This window comes from Ziziphus jujuba, chromosome 2, assembly GCF_031755915.1.
Source record: "Ziziphus jujuba cultivar Dongzao chromosome 2, ASM3175591v1".
In the NCBI taxonomy this organism is placed as follows: Eukaryota; Viridiplantae; Streptophyta; class Magnoliopsida; order Rosales; family Rhamnaceae; genus Ziziphus; species Ziziphus jujuba.
This window is the reverse complement of record NC_083380.1, coordinates 10,910,569-10,935,842: the sequence shown is the minus strand read 5'-3', so window position 1 is coordinate 10,935,842 and position 25,274 is coordinate 10,910,569. Positions and strand designations below refer to the sequence as shown.

Genomic DNA, 25,274 nt, shown 5'->3' with positions numbered 1-25,274 from the left:
GCATCCAGAACCCTTGGGCTTATGACCATGCAGAGACTTCGTTTTGTAAGGTCATAGGCAACTGAAATTAGCTTATCTTTTTTTGATATTGGGGGCAAGGGATTCAAATTGAAATCATTGTTTGAGGAAATAGTGGTTTTTACCATTGAGCTGTTCCAAAGAGACGCCCAAATTAGCTTATCCAAAGGCTTATGAAAACCGACATTGATGAAAAAACTAGTTTGGTTCTCAGCATTCAACTTGGTCTCCCAACAATGGAGATTTTTTTCAGAATGTGTGATGTACCGCCCGAACTTGCATTGCAATTTGATGGGGGTGGAACCAGATAGGACCATCTTAAAAATAGTCTATCTTTCTCATCGAATTCTGCATATACATTTTCAAACTAAACTAGTTATTCTTGAGAGCTTAATAGCATATTATATATTCATTATTTGAGAGCATATTACCGTATTCGAGAAAGATCGATACCTGCTTTGTCAAAACTCAGAACACTCTTACCATTTATTTATTATTGATTTGTTTATTTATTGCTTTTCTCCATTCCCATCTAACCTCCTGCCATACGACACTGCCAGTTCATGCAAAAACACACCAATAAACCCTTCAATCGACTTCTACTTTTTTGTTTGTTTTTGTTTTGTTTTTTCAGTTTTTCTGGATAAGCCCTTGGTTAATTTATTTCGTAGGCAGATGCAGGTGATGAAATATTAAAGCAATCTTTTCTATTATCATTTTCTAATAGATTTTAAAAAGAAAAATTCAATGATACTGTTATATATGCGTGCACGTATATACGAAAAAAAAAAAAAAAAAAAAAAAAAAAACCCAACAAAAAAAGAGAGAAAAAGGAAAAGGGAATAAAGGATGAGGAGATTATTAATACAAGGCCTGTAATCTGAACGCAATGAATGGGGTTTGCTTTCTTTCACAAAGTTTGGGATCTCTTCTATATTTGCTTCCCACTAATACAGAATGCTATGAATTTATGGCACGAACTTTCCTGTTAGAGGGTAAGAATAATGTTGGAAAATAAAAACAGGGAAATTAAGGTCTTGGAATGCAGGACCTAAACCACAGATTCAATAGAGGCAAACATATCTAGCCTCAGGAAATAGAAGCAGCCAAATGTCAGAGCATTATGCGCATAACACAGCTTAGTTTTCATAAAGACAAACTGAAAAAAAAAAGTATCAAACTTGCTTAGCAAAAGAGATCCATTTCCAGCAGCCTGGTAACCATCCAATTTATCAGTGCAAGTTCAAGTGAAAGTTAAAGCGGAATTTATCACAACAACATTATCCAACTACACTACCAGATGAACAAAAAGCCAAGGGAAAAGGATAACAGTCCTACAAAATATATGACATTGGATTCATGAAAAATTGAGTAAAATGACAAAAACTAGATAAAAATTTTCAGCTGAGGATAAAAAGGTTTTGACACAACTCAAAAGTGAAGAGCATTTTACTGCCATTGCCAAAGATTGTTCTTTCCTTCTTCCTTTCTGTTATCACTCAATTATGGATTGAATAACACCGGCACCAACAGTCTTCCCTCCTTCTCTGATAGCGAACCTCATTCCTTGTTCACAAGCAACCGGAACAATTAGTTCAACAACCATCTTCACACGGTCACCGGGCATAACCATCTTGGACTCTTCATCCTTATCATTCATAATCTGAGTCACTTTCCCAGTGACATCAGTAGTCCTCATGTAAAATTGAGGCCTATAACCAGCGAAGAACGGCGAATGCCTACCGCCTTCTTCCTTCTTCAACACATACACAATTGCAGTGAACTTGGTATGCGGAGTGATGGTTCCGGGCTTAGCCAAAACCATACCTCTCTGTATATCAGCTTTCTGAATACCTCTAAGCAACAACCCCACATTATCACCAGCCAATGCCTCATCAAGAATTTTCTGAAACATTTCCACACCAGTAACAGTGGTGTTCCTTGTTTCCTTCAAACCAACAATTTCCACAGTCTCTCCAACCCTAACTTTACCCCTTTCTACACGGCCAGTGGCCACAGTACCACGACCTGTAATCGAAAAAACATCTTCTATGGCAAGCAAAAATGGCAGATCAGTTTGTCTTTGAGGAATGGGTATATAACTATCTACTGCATCCATAAGTTCATAAATCTTATCAACCCATTGATTCTCTCCTCGGTTAATACTAGGATTCGCCATTAAAGCCTCTAAAGCTAACAGAGCAGAACCAGAAATAATTGGCACATCATCACCAGGGAATTCATAAGAAGAAAGCAACTCACGCACCTCCAATTCAACAAGCTGCAAAAGCTCCTCATCATCAACCTGGTCTTGTTTGTTCAAGAAAACGACCATATTAGGAACACCCACTTGCTTAGCCAAGAGAATGTGCTCCTTGGTCTGCGGCATTGGGCCGTCGGCGCCGGAGACGACGAGAATAGCACCGTCCATCTGTGCAGCACCGGTGATCATGTTCTTAACGTAATCGGCATGGCCGGGACAGTCCACGTGGGCGTAGTGGCGGTTCTCGGTCTCGTACTCGACGGTGGCGGTGTTGATGGTGATACCACGAGCTCGCTCTTCCGGGGCGGCGTCGATTTCGTCGTATTTTTTTGGGGCGCTGTTACCCAAGGCGGCCAAAGCCATGGTGAGGGCAGCGGTGAGAGTGGTCTTGCCGTGGTCGACGTGGCCGATGGTGCCGATGTTGACATGGGGTTTCTTGCGCTCGAATTTGCCACGAGCTGCTCGGATTGTGAAAGGGCGGTGTTGGCGGGTTGTGGTGGTGGGTGTGAGGTGGAGAATGGTGGAGGGGTTGAAGAAGGAGGAAGAAAGATGGGTTAGCTTGGAAGTGGTGGGTTTAATGGTGGAGGAGAGAGAGAGGGAAGTTGGGGAAGAAGAAGAAGAAGGGGATGGTGATGAAAGTGAGGCATATTGGCTTTTGAGCTTTGAGGAAGTTGAGGCTGTTGCTGAAGAAATAGCTGCCATGGAAGAGTAGCTTCTAAGAAAGAGAGAAGGGATTGGGAGGTTTTGGTTTTGGGAGATTTGGGAGTGAGGGAGGGAGGGAGTGTTATCTTTTTAGGTAAAGAAAACAGGGCCTCTCATATCAGGGTCTGTTCCTATTCTATCCGTTTCCTCGCCTCTGAGTGTATTTCGAGCTACTAGTGAAGTCGATCACTTATGGAGGTGCGGAGTTTCTATGCAATTTGAATGAGAAGATGACACGTGTATGATTATTCATACTTTCGATTTATTTATTTATTTTTTTAATAAAAAAATTTGAGGTTGTGGGTATTGGCCAATCAGGTGGGGATGTGGAAGCAGTGAGACCATGAATGATGATGATGATAATATTGGTATATTAGGAAAATTTGAATCATTATCCATTAAAAAATATATTTTTTTTAAAATGGCCTATTTGTTGTCTTAGTTTTTTCCAAGAAGCAAAGTCGCCTATTTGATTTAGCAAAAAAAAAAAAAAACTTGCCCGTTTAATTCCAATTTTCCAAATATAAAAACGGACCTCAAATATTTTTTCATTCTTTTATTTTTGGGCCCAAATTGAGAACACTATTTTCTGTTTGATATGAGCGTCAAACAGTGTTTAAGGGTACTATTTTTGAAAAACATACATCGAGAACTTATGAGAGGCACAAAATCTTCTGAAAGTTTGAGCATCAAGTGGGGTTGTTTGTGGCTCATAACAAATGAGATTGACTACTGATTGCAATTTTCACTCATTGTGGTTGTAGCCCACAAGAGACAGCCTCTACAAATATTCCACGTATTTGATTTTGGTACTCTTAATATTATGGAAACATTTGGTTTCCAAATCCACCGTAGAATATACTTTTGATCTTTTTTTCTTTCTTTTTTTACGATAATAATACTATTTTGATCTTGCTATGAGATTTTGAGGGGCTATGCAATTCACATCAGACTGAACATCATCCACAGAAAGAAGTGGTACATCAGACTTTTAGACATTTTCACTCTTTTTCAATGGACAGAAAAAGGGTTAAAGATAGTAAAAGACAAACAAAAACGAAGCCAAGTTTCATTTACTTTTCAACCAGGGCCAAAATTACAACAAAACAAAGTCAATAACTTTTGACTTTAAGCGTTTTATCATATAGATTTACAGATACAAGTAACCCCGGAAAATTGAAAAAAATAAAATCTTGATAACTCAAACTAATAAACAGCCAGACTGGTATAAATGAAACAAAGTCAATGAATTTCCTGTACAGGTATACGATCGATAAAATTTTCACGGTCCATGTCAGAACTATAAGTAGGATGTTGATCTTAATGCATGCACAAAATTATAGTACAGAGTACGTGATTTATCAGGCTCATGTCTAACTTCCAAAGAACCGAAGAATTCAAGAGAAATAAATATTGTGCTCAATCCTTGGAGCACAAAGATGATCTACTCGAAGAGCATTCCTCTAATCCAGACCACGGCTTTGCTGCATAGTTTCCGAGCATCACACTAGGAAAGCTATAAATAGTCATATCATTTTTGGCATTTCCTGTCAACAGGGTTGCATCCAGCAGAAATGATTTTTCAAGCTAAAATGTTCATCCTTCTCAAGAATACCAACATGCGAATATCTCCAAGAACATTGGAGTCGTTATTCTAGTGAAACTAGAATTATCTGTACCATGATGTACTGAAGTTTGGAGCCTTTTAGATCCCTCAAAGCTACCAATCCACTAAAAAGGCTTCATTCCAAAAATATTTGATTTAGCATTTAAAGCATTTTGTACTCAGGAATCTTCACCTTACAAAAGTCTAAAACCTTTCGACAGGTTTCTTGGGAAAGATCCTTCAAAACATCATATCTTGCTGATTGGTGCCGCTTCTTGAGTTCATCTAGCTCCTCTTGTTGCTTTACCAACAGCTCCTCAAGTTTCTCAACAATTATATTAATATCATCAGATTTAGTGTTTTCACCCAAAGAATGGGGTCCATTTCTCATTCCTATATATTCACCACCAGCATTTATATCCCTTGTTTGTAAATCAGTCTCCCCACCGATTTCCTCCTCATCATTAAGAACATCCGCATCTGTGCATATATCCTCAGGCTGTCCACATAAATCAGCATTATCTAGATTAGTTTCATCTCTATGGCTACCAGGAGATTTTTCTTCATTTTCAGTTAAGCTACCTCCTGTCATAAGCAAATCTACAAGAGTAGACGAGTTCGAACGGCCTAATTTAACTGGAGAGTTTCCATCAGCTCCCTTAGGTGGTGAGTCAAACCAGTACTTTCGGCCTGAAGGAAATCTTTCCAGTGCAAGACTTCTAGTTGAATAACACGACTCACTTGCCAAGGGAGAAGCATCATCCTTCATTTCAGAGACATAGCTATCAGAAATTGGAAACTCCCCACCGGAATAATCTCCAGAGAGTTCTTTCTGGGTCCAATCAGGAATATGATATCGAATTTCAGAGTCGATCATTTCAGCAATTGTTGAAACATCTTGATCTGTAAGGTCTAACTCTTCCACCATTTCACTCGCAACTGCAATTGCAGTGTCTGCTTCTATATCAAATGGGAAGTGTATATTTCGTACATGACCTGAATCAACAAGGAAACCCGAAAAGTTATTATTTTTTTTTTTGGTCAATTAATATGTTTTTACTTGGCTTAATGTTAGATACAATATTTGCTGTGCTGATGTATATGGTTGGGCCTCATTTCTTACCGTTTAAACATTTTGAAATAAGGATAACTTCATATGGTTTCAGAGCCTAATTAACCATTTGGTCTTGTGTTCAAATCCTACTAACACATATTAATTAATTCCACTTCCTAATAGCAAAAGCTTTTAGGAACAGTGACAACCAAAAATAAACAAATTACATAAAAAAATAATAATAATAAAGAATAAGAAAAGAAACCTGAAGAGTCAGCTATCCGTAGTTTGAGAAATATTGTGTTGACGTCTTTCCTCTGACCTTCCACTGTGAAGTCTCTGCCTGTCTCAGCAGGAAAATCCTTAGCATTTGCTCCATTATCACTTTGCTCAGAAATTCCTTCTGCATTATAAATTGCAGAATGTGAGGAAAGTAATACTGTAGCGTGTCAGCTCTACATAGAACAACTTGAAGTTACCTGAATTATGGTTTTTAAGAAGAATATGACGATGTATACTTTCGTGATCTCCATCTGACTGGAGAAATGGATCCATTAAAAGTTCCTTGGCAGGCAACCGATCAGAGACTTTTGCAATGCATTTTTCTATAAATGATCTAACTCCAGGATCTGTAACTTTTGCCAATGATGCTGGCTTTATTCCCTAACCAACAGAAATACATAAAAGAACAATATCACAATTTTAATTAAATAAACTAAACTTCCAATATGAAGACAGACGATTACACAAATTGGTATTTGACAAATACATGAAGAGAAGTTGAAACGAAGTTTCCACTTAAAAAATTACTAGGTTTTCTGATATTCCCAATTGTTCAAAACTATAAAACATCTAACTCTATAAAAAAAAAAATAAATTAAAAAAAAAAAAAAAAAAAAAGAAGAAGAAGAAGTAATATTGCTGAATTTGGGCAATTGCAAAAAATTACATTAAAAAATGAAGTGTCGACTGATAATTAAGTTAGAACTAATTCATCAAAAATCGAAATTAGTACTTTGACACCAAATCTAAGACTATGATTATTATTCATTTTATCTGCATTGTGTATGTGTACATAAAAAATAAAAAATAAACTAACATCAAATTTGCATTATGCATCAACAACAAATGCATGCATCTACAAATATATTGAACTATAAACCAAAATCAAGTGCAAAAAAGCCTTTGAGTCCATCCAATAAAAAATTAATATCAAAATTGGTCATGGCTGCAAAAACAAGGAGCATGGACATTTCAAAAAGTGAAAACTTGACTAGATATGCAAATCCAGTGAGATGTTTCCAAGTTCAAAGAAATTTTTTCTTTTTTTGAAGGAGAACCCTAGAACACGTAAACAAAAAAGATAATAAAACAAAAAGTGCAGTTTGCAAACTGCATGGCAATTTAATAGGCCGAATGTCAGAAAATCCTTACTGATGTCACTTTCTTGAATATTTGAGCAGCATTAGCACATTCCACATATGGATACTCGAAGGTCACCAACTCTAGCAAACACATGCCAAAAGCATATATATCTACAAGCTCATTGTATTCCTCTTCGTAAAGCTCTGGTGCCATGAACTCTGGAGTACCTAAAGTCAGAATAACCATCAAGTTACTGCTCCTATAAAAAAAGGTTATGCAGTTACATCCCACAAAATGAAACTAATTATAATGGTAAAATTCCTTACCAATGACACTGTGGGCAGAACGAGCCTGACGGAGAATGGCAGCCAGTCCAAGGTCACCTATTTTCACCTCACCTTGGTTCCCATTAACAAAAATGTTATCGCACTTCAAATCTCGATGAATAACTGGTGGGTCGTGACTGTGAAGATACAAAAGGCCTTCTAAAATCTGCCTAGACCATTTCTTCACTGCCCTCAAGTCCACATGCTTATGTTTCTTCCGGTATCTAAAATAACAACATCCAACCTTAAAACGCTTTAAAAAGGAAAAACTAGAAACTGAAAGTCAAATAAACAAAGCCAAGTGAAAATTTATAACATAAATTATAAAAACTCACTGCCGTAACGTTCCAGAAGTGAAAATCTCCGTGATGAAGTTGATATTCTCATTCTTGGTATCCACCCATGAATTGTAAAACTTAATTATGTTTTTGTGCTTCAAAGTTTTGAGCAAATGAACTTCTGAATAAAGGCGTTCCAAATCTTCTGAGTTGCGCAATAGATCTGCCACCTTAACCTGATTCCAAGCTACTTCAATTCCTTCCAATTCATCAAATGCCCGATATCTTAATTCCCACATTTCAATTAAGGGAACAAAAAAGTTCTCCAAAACTTGGGCATCAATGAATATATATATATATATATATATATATACACCAAATAAATAAATATATATATATATATATATATATTCACATACTACTTCATATTATATACAACTACACCAAAATTCATATTACGAAACAAAAAGGATACACTTTTTTGAATGCCCCTTTTCCTAGAACCTCCTTATACTGCACCATTTATGAAAGAAACGCATTAATAATATTAATACTATAAATGAACCCAAAATCAAATTTTTTTCAGAACTATTAAAGATTGGAAATTCAAGAATACCAGTTTTTCGATCAAATTCCAAGTAATTGAAAACAGATTAAGCAACCAAAAAAAAAAAAAAAAAAAAAAGATTATTAAAAAAAAAAAGACCTTTTCTTAAAGGGGGGGAAAAAAAAGTGAGGAAATTACTGACCCGACCGTACCGACCACTGGGATCAACCTCAACGAACTCAGCATCAGAATCGTCCTGGTCTTGCTCGGACGATGCATCCTGCGGCATTCTCGTCCTTTCAAAACGCGCACAAGAACACGAAAAAACGAAAATCTCCCCCTCCCAAAAAAAAAAATCAGAGAATCTTCAAAATTTTCTATTTTATCCTAATAAAATGTGAAAAGCTCCGCCACCCTTTTGATTATGCAAAAAGCTCATAATCGAATCCGATATCGAACAGAATCAGAATCCACCAACGTAACGAACCGTATTCGTAGATACAAAAAATACCCAGAATTTCCAAAACGACATCACAAGAAGAAGAAGAAGAAGAAGACTGCAACGACGACGACCCAGAAGGGCGTGGTAGATGAGAGAGATTGAAATGTGGAAGAGAAGCCGCTGAATTACGCAGCGATTTATTAACTGAGTATGACTCACTGTCTTCCTTAAACGCATTCCGTATTAAATATATTACAAAAATACATATATAAATATATATATATATATAATTTGTTTTTTTTGAAGTGAGATTTTCTGATTCTCAGTGTAAAGGACAACTTTGGGCTCATGTGGCCACGTGGGTAAGCCCAAACTGGGAAAGTGGGACCTACTATCTTCCTTTAAAGTCCATCTTGCTTACGTGGCGATATCTCAGTGGAGGAACTCTGTAAAAAGTCTGTGGATAAACTTACTTTGCCATTGCCTTGCTTTTCTTCTTTCTGAAGTTCTGGAGAGGAAAAAGTATTTTTTCATGTAAAATATATTGTTTTTTTAAAAATAAATTTATTTTATTTTTATTTACTTTTGGTAGATCGGATCTACTTTTGAAATATTTAATCATTTTTTTTTCTTTTAAAAGGTCCTATTTGTTAATTATAAAATATCAATTTTGATGGAACAGCGAGAATTTCACAACTTTTGAAATATAACAGCTTAATAACATCAATAAACAAATTAGTTTTTGGTTAATTGGTTTAATCCAAAATTAATTGGACAAACAAAAACTTGAAAAGAGAAGGTAAATAATTTGGTTCTTACTTTCATATGCAATAAAAAATTTAAAGTGCCTTCATCCAACTCACCCACCACAAAACCACAATATGCAAAAGAAAATCAATTATTTGTTTCAAATTTTAAATTTAAAATCCATATAGAACTGTTTATTTGGCCAATTGGATGAAATTTAATCATTTTGTTGCAAAGATGAATAAGTTCTCTCAAAGTTACCCTTTTATGAAAAACTTCAAATGGAATATTTTATACAATTTTTCTTCACAATTTGGAGAGAAACAAACATGTACAAGAAATCTCAGCTGAGTCGATCTAAAGTAGCCTCACAAAAAGGCATTAAATCATATAGATTAGCAAGCAATTAATAAAAATATAATAATTCTACCATTTGATATGAAGGACCACATCCACTTACATTGTTTTATTATATCAAAATTAAAATGGTTTAGTCCAATCCAAAACACTTATTTTGATTGCATCACATTTGATTCCAATGATGGTATAATCCTTTTAATTAATTTTTTTTTTTTGGTAATATTTTTATCAAAGAATTATGTGTGCTGACAAAAGTGTCTATTTGTAATAACAACAACAATAAAAATAATAGTAAAATTCAGACAATTGGATTTTTTTTTTTTTTTTTTTGGTGGCACTGAAAGGAATAAAAGATTAAAACTGACAGGCTCATGAAGTAAATGTTAGCTGTTTCTTATCCATTAACTCCCACGAGGTGGTGTCAGAATCAGAAAAAGAAAGTTATGAATCATGGTCACAGAGTTCATTTTCATCACCGTTAAAATGCAAAAGGTTTCAGAATCTGAACCAAAACCTCTAATGATATTGTAATTACCATCTTTAGAGGACAATTAGTGGACACCTACCCGTGACTGCAATGCAGCATAAATTGATTTCATACAAACTAAGCACAAATAAATAAATAAATAAAAGTTGATACAAGGAACAAAGTTATATAAACTATTATGACAGAACATGCTGGTGTGTTTTCTTTCTCATCAACACGGGCAATCTTAGGTTGTAGCAAAAGACTCGTGATTTTGAAAAGTTAAATCTGATGCTGTATACAGTAAATTTTCACGTGTTTCTCAATATTCACATCATTTTGACAAAAAGGTTTTTGGCATTCAGCAAATTATTATATAGGTCTTCCACCCACTAATCAGCATTGCTTGGAGTTTAGCACCAATTAGAGAAAAATACAAATAAACAAGAAGAAAATGTGCAACTCATTAGAAAAGTATAAACTTCTCATAGAAAGATTTGGACATGTCCTTGGACTCAACAACTACCAAGAACCACTAAAGGCCCATTTGACCTAACAGATCATAGGAAATGCTAGCTGTCCATCTCTACTTATATAAAGGTCCATGTTGAAGAATGAGTTTGTACAAATGTAATTTCACCAAAACAATAATAATGATAATAACCCATCAATCATAATTCTGTTGACGCGAAAAATATTCATTAACATAGTAAAATCAGATTTATCAGTTTTGGCAAAGTTGTATTGAATTAGCAACGCTGGCCTCTCCCATACATTAACTAGACCTAATTCCAGAGTGGAAAGAAAAAAAGTACAAAATGAACTTGAAATTGGCAACACTTTATCAAGGAATCTCCATGAGCCATATTGCCTTTTCTAATGCTTATTTAAGTGTTTCCAATTTTCTTCTGAGACAGTACAACTTGGCCCCCTCACTTTCTTCTTGTCAAGCACCCTTTTTATCTCCTTTTTGGCTAGGAAGATCCTTGTCATACATCACCTACACGTACAGAAACTGAGAGAATTAAACAGCAAATGATCAATACGAGGACCAACCAAAAAAAAATAAAAATGAATTGTTTTGCCAACTGGATTTAATATAAAACATATTCATAATGTTGTGCAGCTGTCTAACATACTGATGATGTAACCACAAATCAGAAGTTAAGAAGAGAACTATCAGCTTATTGGTATAACTCTATACATAAGTTGCTTTTGAGGCTATATTCAACTAGAAAAATGATGCTTCTTTTCCAAACTAAAAATGAGCAAATCCAAGATAATCTTGAGGGCCATACAAAATCAAATCAATAAATGAAAAAGAGAAACTCAATTATCATGAAAAGTGTGATTTAATACTAGCCCCACTCACTAGCCTCCTTAATGCAATGTTTATACACGACGACCCCAAAAACCATCCTCAAAGGCTATTTTCGTTAGTTGTAGTTATACCAGCATTATGTCCTACTATGAGAGTGCCTTTTAAAGATTGAGAAAACATCCCATGTCCTCACATATTCCTCTCCTTATATAGGAGGTTCATAAAGAATAAATAAAAATCTACAATAAGGAACAAACAAACAATTACAGTAAGTTCCTTTAGCAATAATTCACCATAGCACTTTAAATTGCTGAATAAAAGTAGACTCAGCATATATATATATATATATATATCTGGTACTTCTCTCTGTGTCTGTGTCCTATATATCTGGAATTCCTCTCTGCGTCCTCACTTCGTCTACAGCTTTCTTATCTTAAAGTCTGAATGTATAATATCAATATACAAATAATGGGAAATAGAAAATATGCTTGCCTTATTTGCTTGGTAATTTAAGAAGGCCTTTTTAAATGAGAGACAGAGAACAAAATCAGAGATAAATGCAGATTAATCTCGAGAAGATATTAATTGTATTTCCAAACTTCAAATATTAAAACGACAGTGAAAGCTAATCACTACTACACAACGATGATGGCTCAGTTTGGAAGCAGATTTTTCTATGGGTAGAATAATATAACAAACATTTTGAAGAGAACATAAGACTATATTATTTTTCTTGAAAAACCTAACCAGGAAAATAACGTTAATGATTCAATAATGAATATTAAACAATAAATCGTCAAGCTATTATGTTCTCTGACGAGTTCATATGATAAGAGATAAGGCTAATTGGTTTTCCAATTTGGTAATTAAATAAAATGAAAAACTATAAAAGAGACAAAGCACTGCTGGACAAAAGAGAGAGATTTTTTTTTTTCTTTTCTTTTTTGGTTAATTAAAAACAGAGAGAATTTCAATACAAAAAGGTTTAAAATTACTAAGAAATAACAGATATAATCTGAAGCAATCAAAAAGATATATTAATATTAATGAAACATCCCATTACCATAACAATGGCTAAACTAGACAGACTCAATGCTAGAATACTGTATATTGGAATATCCCACATACCCAGAAACAGTATATTGGAATATCCCACATACCCATTAATTATTTTCACTGCCAATCAAAATATGCAAAAATAATCCTCTCTATTTATGCCCTAAATATATATGTTCAGAAACACCAAAAAAAAGAAAAAAGAAAAAACCCAATGTTATGGACAATGGTTTTGAACTCAAAAACTTAAGCTTAATCTACTTGAACAGAAAAGAAGAGTAAAAACCCCAAAACATAACACCAAAAAAAAAAAAAAAAAAAAAAACTATTCAAATTAGAGAATTTATAGACATGATATAAATAAGGGTAAGAAAGCGCAAAAAGTGTATACCGTGAATCCGAACAAATGAATGGCTGCGGATAAAAAGAGACGCAGACTCGAATAAGCAGCCCTATAAATTCAAGATCCGATCGAATACGCAACCCAGCACAAATGGCTTGATGGTGTCTTTGGGGGACCCATTGAATGTCTGCTGGAAAACAAAAGAATGCATTTTTTGAAACTTCCAATCCAACATTAATGTTTCAAAATCTTACAAATCTAGGAAAGAAGATACTGTTTTTCTTTTTAGGTTTTTTTCTTTTTATTTTCTTGTAGTGCTTTCCCAATTTTCTTCTGGTTTCTTGGAAACCAAACAGGAAGCTATAGAGAGCATGATTTGCCGCAAGAAGTTCAGATCGGATTGAAAAAAAAAAAAAAAGGTAGATTGTTGTAATGCGTTCTAGAAATAGCCGAGCCAAGAAGCTAATAAGAATGATAAAATAATAAAATTCATAGGCAAAAAAAATTAATTAATTTTATGAATTAAAATAACCTTCTTTTTCTATATTTTTCTTGAAATTGTTTTTTATTTTTATTCAAAAAATTTGTTTTTTATTTATTTTTTAAATACAAATCTATTAATTTTACTAAAGATTGAAGGGGAAAAATAAAACCTTATTCTGTGAAATATTTTTCTAAAATAAGATGATGACTCCATTTTACATAAAAAAAAATGAAAAATGAAAAATGACAATCACGAATTAGATAATAAATTTTAAGAAATAATATAATTCTATTCCAACAAAACAATTATCACATGGCTCTGTTTCAACATAATGTTGCTCTTGTTTTCACATTCTCATAGAGTATATAGGTACTTATTACATCTATTAGGGACCAAACTTTTTTTTTTTTTTCTTTTTTTTCACTTCACTTTCTGCTTTTTTTATTCTTCAATGTTGAACAAACGTTCAACTAAAATCTTATCATTGATATACCATAAAAGTTCTTAGTTACATGAAACTGGCATAATTTAAGGGCATATAAAAGAAATACCTTTTTTCCTTATTCATTACCGCAATGAAAAAAAAAAAAAATTTAAATAACACATGGACCTCGTTTAGTATCAAATTATTCTAATTGAAAGTGTACCAATTGAAATCTTTCTTGTTAGGTTTCTCAATTTTTATTTGTTCTTTGGCCACCCTTATTTACTATACCAACAAGACAATCATAGTCATTTGTTTTCATTGTTGAAAGCAACCATGTAGTTACAACTAATGCGGTTGCCAATGTAACCATAAATCTCACATGTCCAAGAAAAATATTGTTTATTAAATAATCAATTAGGCTTCATTGGACACCTTACTATTATAATATGAGATTTCTCTTTTCTGTTATCAGAATTATAATAATATTCTACTCTAAAAAGAGTTTAGAAGATAATTTCTATCTTTATTATCTCTAATAATAAAATATAAGTGTTATGATTATCCATGTAGTTATAATTCTCTCAAGTCAAAAATAATAATAATTATTATTAATACTTATTATATAAGTTATTTTGTGACTTCTGGTTATTATTCATTACAACTATTGACAAAGGGTATAAGAAAAAAGAAGTAGGGTATTTCTCAATTTTAAAGGCAATCATATAATGATAAGTGGTCAAATCACAATTATCATTGTCACTGCTAATGACAATTGTAAAATAACAATTCTCTTGAATCAATATTTAAAATTTTATTCTCTCCAGCTAATTGCATCTTAATAATTTATTCATATGGGATTATGAGATAATTCAATTATTATCTTACCTTTGGTTTTTCTTCATGTTTTTTGTTTTCTCTTTCTGAACCTTTTTTTTTTTCCATTGGTATATTAAACTGCATAAAACCCAGGTCTTGTGGTTGAACAAAAGCAGAACAACAGAGGGTTTTGATTCAGATCTGCAGCTACAAAAAAAATGTAGATTCCCAGACCTTTTTTCCCTGCAATACCACGACCCACTAGATTCCCTCTGTGACTTATCAATGAAAAAAAAATAAATAAATAAAAAATAAAAAGGTTAACAAGCTAACATCTAAAACTCTCTTCCACTTGAAAACTTTATAAACATGAAAATTCAAACAAAAAAGTAACAAACAAGACCCACTTTGGAAAAGGAAAACCCTATAATAAAAATTCTATCTTTTTTTATTTTATTTTATTTTTACCTTTTTTATTTTTTTAATTTCCTTTCATAAGTTTTGACTAGTCTGTGCTTCCAAGAATCCCATCTGTTATTGTAGAAACCTATACACCAAATCTGGTGAAAAAAATGACTTCTCTGCTTTTAAACATGCATTGATACCAGTATTTTAAGCAGAGTACAAGCAAAAACCCGCCTAGGATTCAATAAAGTCGCACAGTTAAAAGCAAAAAAAAAAAATAATAATAATAAAAAAAAAATAAAAAATGGAAATTGTTTTTTTATTTAAGGAATAGAATAAATCCAGGTAAGAACTGTTAAGGTAGAGGTACAGATTAGTTGAATATAAAAAGGGTGGTTCTTCACTCGCTCTCACTCAATGCCAGTCTATTTTGCCAGTTTGGAAATATTATTTTAATTTCTCCAATGCTGCCAAGAACACCTCTGGCACTATCTGTGACTCAACACATCTTTCTCCCTAAGATCTCTCACTCAACCCATGCTCAAATTTCCACCAAAATTCCAGTTTTTCTTCCAATTTTCTCATCCCCATCTTCTCCTTCATTTCTTCTTCTTTTTCATCATCGTCTTCTTCTTTTTCTTCTGCATTGAAAGATTGACTATCAGCAAAAAACTATGCAAGACCCAATTGGCATCCCTGCTTGTTTCTCATCCGGAGAGAAGCTAAGTGATGACCCAGCAGCTGTAACAAGGTCAGGCCAAAGTGTTTTCATGTCTGTTTATAGAACAAAGATTGCTGATCAGTGCCGCTTGATCACAGTCACTTGGTGCAAGAATTTACTAGTCCACGGACTATCTGTCTCTGTGGAAGGTCCAAATGGGGAAAGCCAGTACACCTGCAAAGTTGAGCTTAAACCATGGTATTTCTGGAGGAAACATGGGTCAAAGCGTTTTATGGTTGATGGTAAAGCAGTAGATATTTTCTGGGACCTCAAAGCTGCAAAATTCAATGGTGAAACTGAGCCAAACTCAGAGTATTATGTTGCAGTTGTTTGCAATGGAGAGGTTGTATTGCTACTCGGTGATCTGAAAAAAGATGCTTATAGGAAAACTGGTTGTAGACCTGCTCTGATCGATCCCATATTGGTTTCCAGAAAAGAGCATATATTCGGTAAGAAAAAGTTCATCACCAGAGCCAAATTCCATGAAAAAGGTAGATTCCATGAAATCTCAATCGAGTGCAAAAATAGAGCTACAAGCTGCAGTGGGAACACTGACAATGGCAATTCGTTAAATGGGTTTGAACCAGAAATGGAGATCAGGATCGATGGCTACTTAGTCATTCATGTCAAGCACCTTCAGTGGAAGTTCAGAGGTAATGAATCAATACATGTCAATAAATTAAGAATAGAGGTTTACTGGGATGTCCATGATTGGCTATTCAATCCAGGTTTAAGACATGCTCTGTTCATTTTCAAGCCGAGTTTGTTATCAACATCTTCATCATCTCTCTCTTCAACATCATCATCATCACCACCATTGTCTTCTTCATTGACATCGACACCATTGTCATCTCAAATAGGAAGTTCAGGTTCAGTAGTAGAAGGGTTTAATGGAAGTGGGTCATCTGAGTTTTGCTTGTTTCTATATGCTTGGAAGGTTGAATGATAGAAACATATCAAAATCTAAGGCTATGGGTTTTTTTTTTTTTTTTTTTTTTTGCATCATCAACACCAGGAAAAAAAAAAAAAAAAAAAAAAAAAGAGAAAAAAAAGAAAAAAGAAAGAGGAGTTGGGAAGTGGGAAAAATGGAAAAATGGGCATTCAAAAATCAATGGGGCCAGAATGGTATGCTGAAGATGCAGATTGGTTAAAGAGTAACAGGATTAGAATGAGAAGGTAAGGGAATGGTGGGGTCAGAAAAGAGCAAAGGTTTTGGAAGTTAGTAACAGCTGGGATTGAACAAGTGGGCATAAGTTGGACAAGACAGGATAGTTATCAAACAGCATGCTCAATAATTCCTCTATCTAGAGGCATCTCCATATCTGTTTTTATACAAATTTCTCTTTCCTCTGTTTACTTTTATTTTGTTTTATTTTATTTTTGTTCTTGATCTGATCTTTGATGATTAAGAAAAATACGTATTTCTAGAGATTATGTCTACCACCAATATGTATCTTCTGCAAAATTTTTATATATAAAAAGAAAATGTTGACAAATTTCATATGTTTAATAATGGGTCATTTGGATGTTCTGTATCTGGCAAAAAATTGCTGTTTTATTGTGACAGAGAAGAGGAGCTGTTGGTGATGGAAAGAATAAACATTTTTGTGGATGTGGAATGCACATGAGTTATATTTAATTTCTCTATATTATTTCCCATTTTTTCTTTTATTTCATCTAACTTTTTAAGTATGAAATTTTAGGCTTCCCCTACAAAAAACCCCACCACCCCAACCAAAAAGAACAGGTAAAAAAAAAGAAAAAAGGTTGACAAACTTATTGCTTAGAATTTATTTAAAGATGATACGAAAAATCCAAATCCAAAGTATCTCACTACTCGATTGTATATTTCTATCAATAGATATTCATTAAAGAAAGTTATAAATAGATTCATCTCATTGATTAAAGCAAATTATGAATTATACAACCATGGTTTTTTGATAAACTAAAGATTTTTTAACAAATTAAAGAGCATCTAATTATATAGCATAGATATTAATATTGTCTAAATCTAAATTTTATAAATGTAAAATTTATTTTAAATTAATTTTTCAATGGTAATATACAGAAACCTATTTATGACTATTAATTATATATATATATATATTGTTAAGTTGTTTTTTTTTTAAAAAAAGAAATTAACATTTTAAGAAAAATTATGATTTTAAAAAAACTTTACAACATCTAATAAACCCTTTAGAAGTAAAATGTCATATTAATAGTGTTTATTTATTTATTTTTTACCATATCAACTTAACAACAAATCTACTGAAGAGGTTGACCATCTATTTTTTCTAATATGACAAAAAAGACTAACAATAGATAGAACAATTGAAAATGATCTAAACTATTCATCATTCTTCTTGATATCGGGGGAAAAAAAAAAGTTTGAATTTGAATTACTGTTTAAAGAAACAGTGAATTTAAATTCGGAATTACTGTTGAAAGAAACAGTTGTTTATCAATCCTTGAAGAGGGGTGTCACTTTTCAACATAACATATAGGGACGTATCAACCATGGTGAAAAGATTGTTTCAGTTAAGTAATACTAAGAAAGTATATATTATTACTTTATGACAAAATGATTAATGGACCTTCTCAATTCTTTAAAATGGTTAGGATATAAAGATAATCCAAAACAAGCTAACTTCTCAAGGAAAGAATAGCAAAAATATTTCACTAGACAAGAACAACATTATCTACAGCAAAATGTCACATCATGAAGAGCAACAAAAACAATATGACAACAGAGAAGAAAAGGTGTGTATACATATCCTTGGCCGATATTACCAATACAAAATAATCAGCTGCCAAAACGTGATCGTCGTTTACAATGACGATAAAAATAAATGAATAGGCGACACACACTGGATGCCATGTACGCCATGTCGAGCTATTTCAATCCTTTTCTGAACACTATGCAATCAGACGTTTAGGGACAAACACTATAAGGTATGGTTATAGTTTGAATGAATCCAACTTACCTTTTGTTGACCAGTCGGTAATCCAAGAAATGATATTCATCTTACAACAAAATTCAGGTATTACTGTCTGCAATTTGCAGTTAGCAGTTGGAAAGAATTTTTTTTTTTTTTTTTTTTCCCCCTCCACATTTTGCTCACAAACCAAACCATTTTGCCAGGAAGAACTTGTTCTTTCCACGCGGCGGATCAGGTGGTGATGGTGCTTTGGGATTTGATGATGAACTTGATTTAACTGTAAAGAATATGGTGTCAGAGGGATCAAATGTATAAAACCATGTTTTCTTCTTCTTCTTCTTTTTAAATAAAAAAATCAGTTATCAGAAAATTGCAGACATTTGTGCAACAATGGAAGTTCTCAGGAGTTTTAGGACCACATAAAAGATATAAAAAATTCCAACTGCGTTTGCCAGTGTAAAACTCTAAACTCTAAATGATGTAAACAGTAAAGGTCTAAAAAGTAAGTGAAAATATTAAACCTGATTTTTGTGAAATCTTTGTAGGTTTTTCACTTCTTGCATCAATAGACTTCTTGTCTGAATTTTGCGTGCTACCTTCATTGTCAGGAATAGATCTTGATTTCCTCTCTGAAGGCACTTTGGGGCCTGATGAACTTGCTCTACCTGCAAGGAAAAGTTTTTGTGTCAAAAGCTTTATGGATCAAATCTTAAATTACATGTTTTCTTTTTTAATTTTCTAAAAAAATTTCAGTAAATTAGTAAATGGTGCCCTAGGTTGCAGATATATGTGCACAAATGAAAGTTGTCAGAAGTTAAGACCAGCCAAAAATAAAACCAAAAATTTTCAAGCCTGTGTTTGCCAGTGTAAAACCCCAATTAATGTAAACATGAGTAGTAAAGGCCTAAAGGGAAATAAAATAGGGTGGTCCTTCGACCACCTATTTCTTCAAGGTCCCTCCATAAACTTTTTAACACATGGCAAAAATTATAATAAAAAGTTCAAAACATTAAATCATATCAAACATTTTAAATCATATCATTAAATTTTTGCCACATGTAAAAAATTTATGGAAGAATTATGTAGAAATAGGTGGTCCAAAGAACACCTGATTTTTTTCTGGCAAGAGCATACACTCAACCTGATTTTGGTGAAACCTTTGTAGCTTTTTCACTTCTTGCATTATTAGACTTCTTGTCTGAATATTGCACAATATCTTCACGGTGAGGAATAGATGTTGATTTCCTCTCTGAAACCCCATGCTCCACATGCTCCCCATTCTGATAGCCACCTTTAATCATCATGAAAATTACAAGACACCAGTCAAGCTTACAGAAATGTCAAAGAACAGAGCATAATCGGAAAATACACCTTTAAGATTATAGACAGTATCACTATAATATCCTACTTCAAAACGTGCTATGTATATGATGCTAGACTAGCCAGGCTTTGGTCATCACATAAGAAGGTAGATATGCATCTCCTCTTTCCATTAATCAAAACAAAAAAATTATCCTAGTACTATAATAAGTAATGCCCAGCTACATAAATTCTTTATTACAAACTTACAAACATATAGTAGTGCTTCTGGGCTCTAAATGACCCACTGATTGATTTAAGGGGGTCCATGTTGGATGTTTGAAACAGGGCAATTTCAACTTATCGAATCTGCCTAATTGCAAGGTGTCAACTCAGGGCTAGACAAATTTCAATGAATTGACTGAGTTTTGACCCTAGTAGGTATATATCTAGGAATACAGACATGAATTATTATATCAACAGCATTCCTGATTAAAGCAATAATGATAAATATCATTGACCATGCAAATATATGGTGTTTAAAACCTACTACTGATAAAAATGGCACTATCCCCATCAAAACTATTATTCAAAATTTTACTGACTTCTATTCCATTAGGATAAACTGAAAATACCATAGTTTCATTGCTAAAAGTGCAGCTTTCCTAAATAATTCAATTATGTCAATCGAACAACCAAAGATGGAAAAGAACCAAAGAATATCAATGACCTGAGTATGCCCTTTTATAATTATCATGGTAACGTTAACATCTTTTAGGAAAAGTATGTACATATAACTTACTCTCATCAAGAGGAACCCCATAATTACACTGCAGGGCATCAAAAAAGGAATTATCGCTTTGATCTTGGATCACTGATAAAATACTCAAGAGATAAGTACTTGAAGACTTGAAGTAATGATATGTATATAAATTTGAAATATCCACTGCTGAAATAGATTAAGAAACCAGTGTACGTTGGTTAAAAAGGGAATTGCGGTAATTGGGGGTTGAGCCAACTAAAAGCAGCTGAACTGCCTCCGCATCTCTTGTCATAGAAATTTGAGAAGAAGCATTTAGATTCTGAGTGTCTAATAGGATAGCTGCAAGCTGCAAAAAAATGACAAGGGTGAGAAAGAAAGTTCTTGTAAAAATTTAGTAGAAGGAAGAAAAGGAATGGAAACAAAATAGATGGCTTCAACTCCTTCACAAAAATAAACTGTAATTTACCAAAAGTTTTTTCACCACAGGGGTTTGAAGTAGATCATAAGCATCTTCACAATAATTATCAGTAAGAATGGTGCACTGAGATCCATCCTGTAAAATAATAATGACATTAACATTTTGCCAAAACCATACTTGTTCTTCAATTTCAAACCATCGGGAACTGAGATGCATATTTACACACACACAGACACACACACACACAAACACACACACACACACATATATATATACACCAACCTCGCCGTTAGTTTCGAGAACATCTTGCCCAACCACGAGCATGCTTAATTTCCCAGCCATCATTAGACCTTCCACGTCCACCTGAACCAAGTTGAAGTTGCAAAATCAATGAGCTTTTGCTACTATTCACACTAACCAAAGAAATGCTTTTGCACATGGAAAGGAAGGAATAGCAGATATGGTTCTCAGTCTCATGCTCACTATGCCCAGCCAGATTTACAACCTACTCCTAATTTCTAAATTATAATTTCTAAGTGGTTATACCACAGTAAATATACATATACACATTTTTTCTTGTATAAAAGTCATTTTTTTACAGCATCTGGGTAATATATACAAAATGAAGCCGAAGATTGAGAGAAACGGTAAACAAGTACCTCGTCAGCAAAAAACAATGAATTAACCTCAAGACCAACATGGTAAAAGAGCCAAGCAGCCTGTTTTTGCTTCCACATTTTCTCTCTCCTCACATTCATCACAGGTATCACCACAAATTCCTCTCCATCTTTACTTTCTTTCCTCATTCTGTTCTCCAACAACCATGCATAACATATTGCCGCCACCATTGAACTCGTACCTGCATTTCCAAACCATCTAAAAATTCAAAAAAAAAAAAAAAACAATTCTTTTTGTTTTTAATCTATTAATTCACTCTATAAGTTCCTTAACTGTTCGAAGGCCCGGAAAGCACAATCTTGACTCTGGCATCAAGCTCATAGTCCAAGACTTTCCCAACTTTGATGCTCTGCTCTTTGAGAAACCCATTAAGGCTAAGTTCCCGAGCTACTTCTGGTTCAGACGGCAACCCATTTGAAATGGATTTCGGAGCAATCTTCTCGATGGAACACGTCGAAGACGATATGGACCTCCGGTGAGCGGACTCGATGATGTTTTTGGGAGGAGATAGCAACTGGGTGTCCGTCAATGGCGGATTCGTAACGCGAAATGTCCGGCGGTGCGGAACGGGGATTCCCTGCTTGCTAGGCGATGATGGGCTGCTTTGGAAGCGGGTCTTGCGGTGCAGAGATTGGCCAGAAGGGAAAGCAGGGGGTGGACAGTCGAGGATTGGAGGAGGAGGTTTGAGGACGTGGGTGAACCATTTGTGGACCGAAGAAGCAGGGGATGCTGATGGGTCGGAAGGGGAAGTGAGTATTTCGATGGCTTCCGATTTGTTGCGGCTGTGTTTCGCCGACTTCGATAAGATATCGCCGCTGAAGCTCTCCACTGCCCTGTACCTGTTTGTTTAAATGCCAAAGAACAGTTTGAGAAGGCTAATCATACATTTGCATTTCCTCTTTTTCTTTTGGATGCTGAATGTCTTTGTAATTACCATTTTTGACAATTATGTAGATATTATGGATTTATGAGCATTCATCGAAAAAAAATAAAAAATTATGAGCAATCACGTTGAATTTTTAGCTTATGAAAAAAAAATAAAAATAAAAAATGTATTGTTAATTAAGAGCTTGCTGAGATTTTCAGCACAACTCTAAATTTCTACACTCTTTTTCAATAACCCAAAATTCTGCACACCAAATGAACTCTTAGAAGTTTGCATATAAGAGTGTATAAATGAAATCAAAGTCCAATAAAACTGGCTCTAGCTAGTTCGGGTCAACATAGAAACCTTCCATATATATGCTGGAGTAAATATTGACGTAGCAAATAATATTAGCATGATTCGGCAAGTTGGCATAGGTAAAGCTTCTTATAGATATGAAGCATATATCTTCACCAGTTGAGGATCAATATCAAGCAATTAGAGAAGAAATCATTTACTTAGATAGAGATTAACCACTTGTGTTTTTAGATTAACTACTTGTGTTTTGTTTTGAGAGAAAAAGCTTACCTAATTATCAGCAGCAGAGACATATAAATTGCCCTTTGTATCTATAGCTAGCTACATAAATATATACAAATATATATATATATATATAGTTATCAAAAAAGCTAGATAAATATATGTCTATAAATGTATACCTTCTGGCAGACCTAGAGATCGGGTCTCTTCTGTCAAGTAAAGGTGCTGATTGAGCTCCTCCCCGAACTGCTGCAAATCTTGGGGAACCAACAAGCCGAGAGGGAGAGTCACACCGGGAAGGAGACAAAGCCACCATGCGGCGAGCTTCTTCCAACCATTCCTCATGACTCAACCTGGTGCTGTTCCTGCTTGTTGAGCTAGTTTTCTCAATCTCCTGCTGAACATCATGATCATCATCGTGGTGATCATCATGGTCTTCCATTTGAAGGCCAGTCAAGTTATAGACCTTTTTTTGTTCAGTACTAGTGCTCTTGACACTCCCAAAAAACATGTCGTTCATGAAATCAGTTAGGTCTGGAACATGTTGTTGTTGTTGTTGTTGTTGTTGTTTTACAACATGTTGTTGGGTTTTACGCCCAGATTCAACAACAGTACTAAGTTTCCTCTGCTGCTGCATGGTAATAGTAGTATTACTACAAGACAACCCTTCTGGAGCTAGTGTGGTCTCCTTTGAGAGCTGTCTGTTGAATAATCTCCTTTCCATATCCGATCTGCAGGAAAATTATCTGCAATAGAAGAGAGACAGAGAGAGAGAGAGAGAGAGAGAGAGAGAGAGAGGTTTTTGGAGGTGTAAATTTTGGGCTGAGAATGCAAGGACTGCATGAATATTATGAGGGATAGAGAGAGAAGATATATAATAGACTGTCTAAGAAATTAATTGGCCGGCCTCATTTCGGTCGCTGTCTTTTCCTTCGTGTGCTTCTACGTGGTTAACAATATTGGCGAGGTTTCTTTGCTTTACAAACCAAATCAGATCGGTTTTTATATTTATATATTCATTTTTACTATAAACAAGAGCATGGCAAAAAGTATTATATCAACTTCTATAATTATATTTATATATATACATGACAAGACTCTTATCATGTGGATTTAATGGTTCTGCTATATATATATATATATATATATATATATATATATATATATACACTCAGTTAAATTAATTAGATGGTTTTACTATTAAAATTTACTTTTTAGTATTTGTATTATTTTAAGTATTGAAAGTTTGGGATTAAAATATGATCATACAATTCATCTTGTCCAAATAAATTGTTAGTATTTCATTAATTACTCCATAATTACATAATTGAATTTAAAATTTTAATAATTAATGTGATTTAAAAACTAATTAAAAATTTAATATTAAAACTATCATATAATTTAATTTGAATGTGATTTATATATATATATATATATATATATGCTCATTCATAGTGTAATTAAGTCTATTTTAGTTAAGTTATAGGTTATTTTCAATTAGATCTAACAAGTAAAACCATAAAAGAAGCTAAAAGAATGTTAATGTGGGTTGAAAACAAAAAATTCATCCAGTTAATCATCCTTTTACTAAGGTATGATGGCATGTTATTAATTTAAGTATTTCTTTCGTCCTTGGGGAGAGATCATTGTAAAACTACTAGTTTTGTCATACAGATTTCAATTCAAATTAATCTATCTCTATATTCCAAACTAACACCCAAAAAAAAAAAAAAAAAATTCAATTTTTGCATATCCCTACATTTTTTTTTCTTTTTTGGGTTAAATGTATATCCTATCTATTGAAGACTCATAATACAATTACCATATCTAATAGGAGGATTTTGGTCATTCATTCTTACTTCATATGCTATGCATGATAATCATTGCTTTTTAAACATATGATGGGTTTGATCTGAGTGCCCGTTGTAGATTGGGAAATTACGAAGCACTATTTTGACTCGTAAAAATAGGCATTCAAAATACAATGGACATTAGAAGTCCATTCAAGATCAACATTAAACATGT

The 25,274-nt window shown here is 33.8% G+C and overlaps 4 protein-coding genes and 2 long non-coding RNA genes across 7 annotated transcripts; 2 read left to right on the top strand and 4 right to left on the bottom strand.

Moving 5' to 3' along the window:
• Positions 1–1,266: 1,266 nt before the first annotated feature.
• On the bottom strand, positions 1,267–3,135 carry LOC107418301 (elongation factor Tu, chloroplastic). The gene has a single exon (XM_016026987.4). The coding sequence runs from the start codon at positions 2,981–2,983 to the stop codon at positions 1,514–1,516; it is 1,470 nt and encodes a 489-aa protein (XP_015882473.1). The 5' UTR covers positions 2,984–3,135; the 3' UTR covers positions 1,267–1,513.
• An 893-nt stretch (positions 3,136–4,028) lies between these two features.
• On the bottom strand, positions 4,029–8,854 carry LOC107418314 (probable serine/threonine-protein kinase WNK3). 2 transcript variants are annotated; one of them, XM_048473978.2, is made up of 8 exons: positions 8,362–8,854; positions 8,088–8,125; positions 7,670–7,897; positions 7,335–7,558; positions 7,078–7,226; positions 6,123–6,306; positions 5,909–6,046; positions 4,029–5,585 (listed from the first exon to the last, which is right to left on the bottom strand). In XM_048473978.2, exons 1-8 carry the CDS (start codon positions 8,446–8,448, stop codon positions 4,753–4,755), a joined length of 1,881 nt encoding a protein of 626 aa, XP_048329935.1. In that variant the 5' UTR covers positions 8,449–8,854; the 3' UTR covers positions 4,029–4,752. The 2 variants fall into 2 exon arrangements, with proteins under 2 accessions (XP_048329935.1, XP_048329934.1); XM_048473977.2 differs by having other exon boundaries at positions 7,078–7,235; positions 8,362–8,853.
• Positions 8,855–10,828: 1,974 nt separating this feature from the next.
• LOC107418297 (uncharacterized) lies at positions 10,829–13,588 on the bottom strand. The gene is made up of 2 exons (XR_001581474.4): positions 12,943–13,588; positions 10,829–11,189 (listed from the first exon to the last, which is right to left on the bottom strand). It is a non-coding gene; the product is annotated as an uncharacterized LOC107418297 (long non-coding RNA).
• A 1,758-nt stretch (positions 13,589–15,346) lies between these two features.
• LOC107418279 (uncharacterized) lies at positions 15,347–17,243 on the top strand. Its single transcript, XM_016026967.3, has one exon. The coding sequence runs from the start codon at positions 15,701–15,703 to the stop codon at positions 16,691–16,693; it is 993 nt and encodes a 330-aa protein (XP_015882453.1). The 5' UTR covers positions 15,347–15,700; the 3' UTR covers positions 16,694–17,243.
• Positions 17,244–18,376: 1,133 nt separating this feature from the next.
• LOC107418293 (uncharacterized) lies at positions 18,377–22,250 on the bottom strand. Its single transcript, XM_060814019.1, has 9 exons — positions 22,118–22,250; positions 21,826–22,025; positions 21,449–21,529; positions 21,215–21,301; positions 20,962–21,094; positions 20,788–20,859; positions 19,828–19,977; positions 19,208–19,351; positions 18,377–18,963 (listed from the first exon to the last, which is right to left on the bottom strand). Exons 2-9 carry the CDS (start codon positions 22,012–22,014, stop codon positions 18,866–18,868), a joined length of 954 nt encoding a protein of 317 aa, XP_060670002.1. The 5' UTR covers positions 22,015–22,025; positions 22,118–22,250; the 3' UTR covers positions 18,377–18,865.
• LOC125422243 (uncharacterized) lies at positions 18,651–19,061 on the top strand. The gene is made up of 2 exons (XR_007240599.2): positions 18,651–18,788; positions 18,890–19,061. It is a non-coding gene; the product is annotated as an uncharacterized LOC125422243 (long non-coding RNA).
• Positions 22,251–25,274: the final 3,024 nt, after the last annotated feature.

Bases quoted from the DNA above. Each gene is read 5' to 3' on its own strand.
- LOC107418301 (XM_016026987.4), bottom strand. From the start codon at position 2,983: ATGGCAGCTATTTCTTCAGCAACAGCCTCAACTTCCTCAAAGCTCAAA.
- LOC107418314 (XM_048473977.2), bottom strand. From the start codon at position 8,448: ATGCCGCAGGATGCATCGTCCGAGCAAGACCAGGACGATTCTGATGCT. The intron at 7,236-7,334 runs GTAAGGAATTTT...TTCTGACTTTAG, and splicing joins TTCTGCCCACAGTGTCATTG to GTACTCCAGAGTTCATGGCA. The intron at 6,307-7,077 runs GTAAGGATTTTC...TCTGTTGGTTAG, and splicing joins TATTCAAGAAAGTGACATCA to GGAATAAAGCCAGCATCATT.
- LOC107418293 (XM_060814019.1), bottom strand. From the start codon at position 22,014: ATGGTGGCGGCAATATGTTATGCATGGTTGTTGGAGAACAGAATGAGG. The intron at 19,978-20,787 runs GTAAGTTATATG...TGATGATTAAAG, and splicing joins TGGGGTTCCTCTTGATGAGA to GTGGCTATCAGAATGGGGAG. The intron at 19,352-19,827 runs GTTGAGTGTATG...TTTTCCTTGCAG, and splicing joins AAAGGTTTCACCAAAATCAG to GTAGAGCAAGTTCATCAGGC.
- LOC107418279 (XM_016026967.3), top strand. From the start codon at position 15,701: ATGCAAGACCCAATTGGCATCCCTGCTTGTTTCTCATCCGGAGAGAAG.